At 68.1% G+C, this 8,038-nt stretch overlaps 1 protein-coding gene across 1 annotated transcript; it reads right to left on the bottom strand.

Annotated features, from left to right (window-relative positions):
* Positions 1–232: 232 nt before the first annotated feature.
* CRYBG2 (crystallin beta-gamma domain containing 2) lies at positions 233–7,870 on the bottom strand. Its single transcript, XM_021535008.4, has 19 exons — positions 5,858–7,870; positions 5,339–5,386; positions 5,142–5,260; positions 4,794–4,977; positions 4,579–4,718; positions 4,370–4,496; positions 4,062–4,097; positions 3,834–3,961; positions 3,529–3,655; positions 3,148–3,290; positions 2,944–3,070; positions 2,824–2,856; positions 2,620–2,732; positions 2,409–2,538; positions 2,062–2,201; positions 1,858–1,981; positions 1,240–1,398; positions 763–922; positions 233–653 (listed from the first exon to the last, which is right to left on the bottom strand). Exons 1-19 carry the CDS (start codon positions 7,754–7,756, stop codon positions 565–567), a joined length of 4,026 nt encoding a protein of 1,341 aa, XP_021390683.2. The 5' UTR covers positions 7,757–7,870; the 3' UTR covers positions 233–564.
* Between the last annotated feature and the right edge of the window lie 168 nt (positions 7,871–8,038).

Genomic DNA, 8,038 nt, shown 5'->3' with positions numbered 1-8,038 from the left:
CGAAGGGACCCCCGAGGCCACAGCTGGGTCCCGTGGGCTGGAGCTGCCCCGCAGCCCCCGGAGCTCCCGGGCACGGCTTGGCCGGCGCCTCCCTCCTCAGAGAACGCGGCCACGGAGCTGCCTGTGCCCGTGGGCACTAGAGGGCACCGGGATCCCATCCTGGCATCGGCATCAGGGCTGGGGCAGGGGTGCTGCCAGGCTGCGGGCAGGACAAGGACACCAAGCACCCGGGCAGAGCTGGCCCAGACAAGCAGGGCTGTATCTTACACAGGTACATAAATACAGTTCAGGGGGAACAGACACTTGTGGGGAGGAGCCCCGCTGCTCTCCAGAGCGTCCCACGCTGGCCGTGTCCATGGGATCCTTCATGGACCATGTTCAGGCCTCCTTAGGAGGGAGGTGGGGTGGTTCCCCCGTGATGGGGAGGTTGGTGGTCATCCTTCACACCAGCAGCTGGGGCAGAGAGGTGCTTGGGATGCAGCGTGGGTGGGGTCTGAGGCCTCCTGCCCCTGTGTGGGGATGTTGGCAGAGTGTCCCCGTCCTGCCCCGTGGCACCTCTGCCCCTCACAGCACCTGGATGTCCCAGATCTGCGTGGGTCGCTCATCAGCCATGTCCCAGACAATGGCATGGTCCCGGTCATAGCTTCGGCCGCCTGCAGAGCAAGGGGGAGGTTTGGGGAGGGCAAACCCCACTCCTGATGGAAACACCCCATTTCTGGGCATCCCTGGGGAAGCAGCCTCTGTCCAGGGCTGAGGCCTCACCCTTGACGTCGAGGACCATATCCTCGAACATCTGGCTGCGGATCCGTCCCTGGGAATCGACGCTCCAGGTCTGACGTGGCACCCGCGTCTCGGACCACAGCACGGCCTTGGCGCCCTTCCCAGCCGGCCCGATGACCTGCAGGCTCATGTTGGGGGCCACCTGCAAGGACACGGAGGGAGGGGATTCCCTGTAGGGCAGCTGGATCTGGTGGAATGTGGGATGAGCAGGAAGACCCCCTCGGCGAGAGGTGGGGCTGATGAAGGTGACAGAAACTCCTCAGGAAAGGCAGAGATGGCTTCCCATCTCCAGGGCAGACTCGGGGAGGAGAATCCGCAGATCTCCGGGGACAAGGCTGGGATCAGAGGCTGGGAGAAGCTCTTATAAACCCTGGAAGATGGCTGTGGGGTGGGGAGTGCCCAGCAGGAGTCCTGCCCTGCTCCCCTCGGTGGCGCTGGCTGTCACCGCTGAGCCCTGACCTGGTTTTTGATCAGCCCGTCCTCGTAGTACCAGACGGAGCTGCTCTGCTCGCTCAGGCTGGAGACCACCACCCGCCCCGCCTTCATGTCCTCCACGTCGTCGGGGACCGAGAGGAAGAGCTCCAGCTCCCCGCTCCTGATGCGGAAATAGATGCGTCTCTGCAAGAGAGGAACCTGTGTTTGCACCCAAAAACCCGGCTGCCTGCACTCCCCACCCGGCTGGGGCTCTGGGAGGGGAGGGTCCTGCACCCTGGGGTGTTCCCCCCTTGTCCTTCCCCCAGGAGAGCCCCACGTGTCCCCAGGGCGATGGCTGTGACTGTGACCTGTCCCTCGGAGCTGGCACGGGCACGGCTCACCGCGCTGGCACGCCGCGGATTTTACGAGGCAGTTGCCCACGGGGAGCATTTCGCCACAAAGGCAGCCACTCCCAGGGTGGGGGACAGGAATCTGGGGTGACCGTGCCGAGCTGGTGGCACCTTTCCCATGTCAGAGCTATCACTGCTCCTCTCCAGCTCCCCCAGCCCAGGGCTGGCAGCTCTGTCTCCATGTGAGCCCCGGGGTTTGGGGCTCGCCCCATTGGGTGACACGGCCCTGTCCCCTCCCAGGGGTGACCCTCACCTGGCGGATGGGGTAGAGGGACCCCACGTGCTGGAGCCCGCTGTAGGTCAGCCAGTTGGTGATCTCGGTGCAGTCCAGCAGCCACTGCCGCCCTCGGAAGTCGCCGTGCTCGCACAGCACCCAGCTGTGGGGACAGGGTGGCACAGGCCAGGTCACCCCGGGCGGGCAGGGGGGACACCCACGGGTGCCAGGGGACTCACTTACATCCCTCCTTTGACCCGCACCGACAGCACGTGGTTGTTGAAACCCTCAGCCTGGAGACTCCGCACTTCGGAGTTCAGCTCGATCTCCTTGCCCTCGAAACACTCCAGCCCGTGCAGGAAGATGGAGGGCTCCGAGAAAAACTGTGGGGTCAGGGACAGGGGGGGAATTGAGGGTTCCTGGGGTGCAGAGCCAGAACTGGGGGTGCCCGTGAGAGGGGAAAAACGTTCTGGGGGGATCGGGAAGGGAAAGGAAAGGAAAGGAAAGGAAAGGAAAGGAAAGGAAAGGAAAGGAAAGGAAAGGAAAGGAAAGGAAAGGAAAGGAAAGGAAAGGAAAGGAAAGGAACTCACCAGTGGAACTCTCTTCAGGGAGCGGATGGCGGTGGAGCAGAGGCAGCCCATGGCACTGAGTGTGGGGTACTCGCCCTCGGACAGCACGTGCTGCTCCCCGGCAAAGTCCTGCCCATCGAACAGGATCCAGCTGGTGGGGAGGAGCATTCCTGCGCTGACAAAGCCATCACGCAGGACATCCATCCCTCCCACAGCACCCCCGACACCCTACCTGCCCCCACGCACTCTGCAGGAGCGTGGGATGAAGGCTTCGGGCAGGGCCTCCTGGTCCTCCTCAAAGGCGACGTGATTCCCCGAGAAGTCGGGCTCTGAGAAAAGCAGGATCTGGCGAGGGGAGCAGAGGGCTCGGTGAGGGGCAAAGCGTCACCAGCACCCCACAAGGGGCTGCGTCCCCCTCCCCAGCACCAGCCCTGACCTTGGAGACGAAGTGCAGGTTGTGTTGCCTGACCTGGAAGCAAACAGAGCGGGGCTGGTGGGAGCCTGGCCGTGGCACCCACGGCCCGGGGGGTCCCGCGAGGAGGGGCTGTCCCCTCACCTGCAGGATGGGCTGTGCCGAGGCGATGCGGCAGTCGGTGGCCCCCCAGTCCTCGCAGTTGCGGTACACGCCCTTCTCCAGGATGTACTGCTCGCCAGAGTAGTTGGGGCCCTCGTAGGCCACCCAGCTGCGGGGAGGGGGTGAGTGCTGGCCCGGGCACCCCCCGGTCCCCCCCGGGCACCCCCGGGCCCGCCCCGCACTCACACGCCGCTCAGCACGTGCATGGACTGCGTGCCGCTGCCGTAGCCGGCCAGCCGCGTGTCGGGCAGCGCCTCGCTCAGCTCCACGCTCGCGCCCTCCTCGAAGTCCATGGCCTCGAACAGGACCAGCGCTGGGTCAGAGAAGTCCTGCGGGGAGAAGGAGCCCCCCCAAGCCCCACGGTCTGTCAGGGAAAGGAGCTGCCTGGCCTCGGGCACCCCGGGGAGGGTGGGAGCAGCTGCCAAACCTTTGCTTGGGTGATTTTGGGGGATCTCAGGCCATGCCCAGCTGCCTGACACCCTTTGGGGGTGAGGATGGGGTGAGGGTGCCTGGTTCTCTCTGCCCGCACCAAGTCCATTCACAAGCCAGTCCCATCCCTGCCCTCACCGTCCGGATCAGCCGCAGGGACACCAGCTCCTTGCTGTAGCCGCCCCACTGCCTCCAGTCCTGGTACTCCCCTTCCTCCAGCAGGTACTGGTGGCCACGGAAACCTTCCTTCTCGTAGCCAACCCAGCTGTGGCACAGGCAGACACGGGCAGTGAGGACTCCAGAGGATTTCCACGTGCTGGGGCACGGGGACACCATCCACAGCCTCTCTCCCAAGTGACCCCCAGCCATTCCACAGCCCTTCCCAGGGGTGACCATCACCTTCCCAGTTGGGATGCCAGCCCTGCCCTCCCCGTGCCGCTCACCAGCCACCCAGGACACGCAGGGAGCCCACGGTGGGCAGCGCTGCCTCGGGCAGGCGTTTTAGGTCATAGATGTCTCTGCTGATGGTGAAGCTGCGGCCCTGGAAAGCTGCAGCTTCATAGATCAGCACCTGGGGACAGGTGAGAAAGGTGAGGAAGGGACAAGGTGGGGTGAGGATGGTCCCAGGGCCATCCCAGCCCGTGGCTCCTGGGAGCTGCAGCAGAGCTCACCTGTGGCTCACCAGGTCTCTCCACGACGGGGCAGCCCTGGAAGGAGAAGGAGCCCCACTGAGGCTGTGATGGCAGGAGGGGGCATTGCAGGGACATCTGCTGCCACCTTTTAAAGCCTCAGCTGGTTTTTGGGTTGTTTTCATTCAAGAAGCTCTTTTGAAGCTTTCCCTCACCCCTAACCCACAGGAGCACTTTCCAAAGCCACGCTTGGCCTGTTCCCACACCGTGATGTCACTGATGGCAACCCGGAGCTGCCAGAACTCCCTCACACCTGGATACAGCCCCGGCACCGCTGGAAGCACACTCACCAGCCTGATGGGATGCATGGAGCAGATGGATGGATCCTTTGCTCCCCAAGCCTTTAAATTGGGGTACCCGCCCGGCTCCAGAACGTAGGGGTCGTCATCAAAGAAAGGCTTGGAGTAAAGCAGCCACCTGTGGAACGGGGAAAGGCGTCACACCCTGGCCCGGTCTGTGCTGGAGCCCACCCGGCAGCGCCGGCCCAGGGTCCCCTCACAGGCCCGAGTGGACGATGATGGAGGCGGCGGCCAGCGCCTGGCCCCGCTCGCGGATGTCCTCGGCCGAGCCGCTGAACCTGAGCCGGGCGCCCTGGCCGTTCTCCCCGGCGAAGAGGCTGATCTCGGGCGTGCGGTAATCCTGCGGGAACAGCGGCGTTCGGGCTCGGCCCCTCTGCTCGGGGCGCGCTGCGGCTGCGGGGCTCCCTGCACTCACCCGCACCACCCTCTTGAAGGAGCCGATGCGGAAGGGGCGGCTCCCGCGGGGCTGCCCGCGGTGCCCGCTGTCCCCGGTGTCCCCGGTGTCCCCGTACGCCGTCCAGGGGTTGTCGATCTCCACGTCCCCCTCGGCCAGGACGCACTTGCGCCCGCGGAACCGCGGCTTCTCGTACATCACCCACCTGCGAGCGGGGTCGGCGCAAAACGGGGGAGATGCAGCGTGGGCCGCAGCCCCGCGGGTGCCCCCGGGGCACGGCGTGGGTGGGGACGGGCGCTCCCGAACCCCGCGCCGCGACAGCCCCGGCGCGAGTGCCGGCCGAGCCCTGCCGCGGCGGCCCCTCCGTACCCGCCTCGGATGACTCGGATGGAGATGGTGTGCGAGAGCTCCCAGGACGTGGCGTCGGGGACGTCGTCCCAGATCTCCCGTTTGTGCCCCGCGAAGCCGGCGTCGGAGTAGAGGATGATCTGCGAAGGGTGACGCGGCGGGGAAGTGCTGCCGCACCGGCCGGCCGGCCCAGCCCGGCCCCACCGCCCTCCCTGTACCTTGCCAGGTCTTGTGTTGATCTTCTCCAAGCCCTCCTTATCCTCCTGCTGTGAAGAGCCGAGGGGACGGGCGGGTGAGGAGCACGGGGGGACCTCGGCTGCAGCAGCCATCTCCCTGCAGCCCAAGGGAGCCGCAGCCGCAGCCTCGCGTCTGGCGTCTGCCACCCCTCCCACCGCCCCGAGCAGCCACACCTCGAGCATTCCTGCACTGCTGGGGATCAGATCGTCTGCCCCCGACCCTCCTGGCACCTGCCCGGGACCCTCCCAGCAGCCGTGGTGGCACCCTCCCGTCCCTTGACCTCCCATCACCCATCCCAGTGCCCTCATCACCCATCCCAGTGCCCTCCCATCACCCATCCCAGTGCCCTCCCATCACCCATCCCAGTGCTTGCGCTCCACCCACGGCCTCTCTGCCGGGAAGCAGCAGCCGTACCTTGGGAACAGGGAAGGATGCTCCAGGTTCAGCCCCCATCCCCTTCCCACACCCCCGGGGCACTCCGCAGTGCTGGATTCACTCACCAGGACGTGCTCGAGGCTCAGGGTCACGGTGTTCTCTGGCTGCTCGGTGACAGGAGGGACAGGGCCAGAACTCAGGGCCTCCAGCATGGCCATCTCGGGGCCAGAATGGCCACCAGGGCCCAGCCCATTGTGGTCCCTGGGGCAGGGTAATTCGGAGCCCCCATCGCCCTCGGGCAGCTCGAGCAGGGCGGCGCCGGGGGACACGAAGCGGCTGTAGAGCACACTCTTGTCCAGGCGGGAGTAGGGCTTGCCCTCGTCAGCTCCAGCTGCCCGCTGCTCCAAAAAGTGGGAGAGCAGTGCCATGCCCTTGAGGACGTTCCCTCGGAAGGGCACGCTCCGCTCGGCCGGGCCCCCGGCCACCAGTTTGGCGTTGTCATCTGCCCCCAGGGTCCCCAGGAGCGAGCCCCCCTCCGCCCACCCTTCCCTGGGCACCCCGCGGAGGGTCCTGGCGGCCGCCCGCTCCTCGGGGCTCAGGTAGGGGTTCTCGATCTCCTCCTCTTCCTCGGGGGCCCCCTCGGGCCGCGCCAGCAGCTCCCGCAGGGCCTGGGGCAGGGCCAGGGGCAGGGGCAGGGCCAGGGGGGCGCGGGGGGCCACGCGGTCCTCGTGGATGGGGGGCAGAGCCGCGCGGCGACCCAGCGCCGACGGCCGCGGCTGCCGCGGGGCCTTGGGCGCCTTCCGCATCTCCGAGGGCTCCATGTTGCGCAGCGTGTCCACGAAGATCTCCATGTCCACCAGCAGCTCGGGGTCCTCCTCGCTCGCGTCCGGGGGGCTCTCGGGGGCTGGGGGCTCGCTGGGGGGCTCTGGGCTGCTCTCAGGCTCTTGGGCTGTGCCCTGGGGGTCTCCCATCGTCTCATCCCCCTCCGGCTCAATCTCAGCCTTTGCTGATGCTGCTGTTTCGGGTGCAGGCTCTGGACCATCGCTCACCTCCGGGGGTTGGTGCTCAGGGATGCCGCCAGCTCCCGGGGGGCTCTCTGTCCTCGGTGGCGTGGCTGGAACGGTGCCATCCACGTCTGCCACGCTTCCCTCGCCGGTGCCAGCCGGAGCAGCCTGGCCACCGGCGCCTGCCGAGGGACGCTGCGGGGAGCTGGCCAGGCTGCTCTGCGGGTCCCCGGGCCTCTCGCCGGCCCCCGGAGCTGCCTTCACCGGCGTGGGCTCGGCTTGTGCCGAGTCCTTCTCCTCGGGGGATCCCTCGGTGTCTGTGGCCGCAGCAGAGCCGCCGCCGTCCTGCCTGGGGCAGTCCCGCCGCGGCGAGCCCGCGGTGGCCCCGGCAGCGTCGTGTGTCCCATTTGGAGCCCCCCGTCCCTCCGCCGCGTCCCTGCCCGTCCGCAGCACGGTGACCTGCCTGGCCCTGGGCAAGGCAGGGGCGCGCCCGGTGGCGCACGGGGCACCGGGCCCGTCGCCGGGAGCCCCCGCGGGACGCTCGGCGGGGCGGGTGGGCAGGAGGCTGCCGTGCACGTAACTCTCCCGGTGCACGGGCACCTCGCGGGGGGCACCCGCCGGGGAGGGGCAGCCGTCCCCGCCGGGTCCCCCCTTTCCCCGCTCGTCCTGGCGCCGGGGCCTCTGCGCCGGGGCATAGACCTGCGAGAAGATGGGCCCGTGCGCCGTGAAGTCCTTCCGGAGGCTGACGGGGGACGAGTGCTCGCGGTGACCCGGGGCGGCGGGGCTGGAGGCCTTCTTCTCCACGATCTCCCTCTCCCAGGCCTGCAGCAGGAGCGACACGCGGGACGGGCTCCCGGCCCGGCCCCGAGCGCTGCCGGGGCTCTCCCGGTGCCGCGGCACCAGCGAGACCTTCTGGAAGCGGGCCCTGCCCTCGGGGGCAGCCGCGGGCCCCCGCCTCATGCTCAGCTCCGCGCTGGAGACGAAGGCTCCGCTCTCGGTGTGCCGGAGCGGCGGATCCATGCCGGGGGTAGGGCACGGAACGGTGCCAGCTCCGCGGTGCCGGAACGCCCCGCGCTGCCGGGCTCAGCCCCGCGGCCGCCGCGCTGGCTCTGGCAGAGCTGCAGGGAGAGAAGGAGTCTCTGGGAGAGCCGAGAACAACCCCCCGGCCCCCAAAGCAGGCCTTCAACCCCACAGACCTCCCTCTGATCCTGCGGGACATTGTGGGAGCATCCCTTGAGCGCGGGACGTGGCACTGGGGCTGCCGGCGGTGCTCGTGCCATCCATCCTGGCACATGTGGGGTG

Source organism: Lonchura striata, chromosome 23 (genome assembly GCF_050655825.1).
Source record: "Lonchura striata isolate lonStrDom1 chromosome 23, ASM5065582v1, whole genome shotgun sequence".
Classification (NCBI taxonomy): domain Eukaryota; kingdom Metazoa; phylum Chordata; class Aves; order Passeriformes; family Estrildidae; genus Lonchura; species Lonchura striata.
This window is presented reverse-complemented; position numbering and strand designations above follow the sequence as displayed.

Bases quoted from the DNA above. Each gene is read 5' to 3' on its own strand.
- CRYBG2 (XM_021535008.4), bottom strand. From the start codon at position 7,756: ATGGATCCGCCGCTCCGGCACACCGAGAGCGGAGCCTTCGTCTCCAGC. The intron at 3,071-3,147 runs GTGAGTGCGGGG...CCCTCCCCGCAG, and splicing joins ATGCACGTGCTGAGCGGCGT to CTGGGTGGCCTACGAGGGCC. The intron at 1,399-1,857 runs GTGAGGGTCACC...CCTCTCTTGCAG, and splicing joins CCCTCTACCCCATCCGCCAG to AGACGCATCTATTTCCGCAT.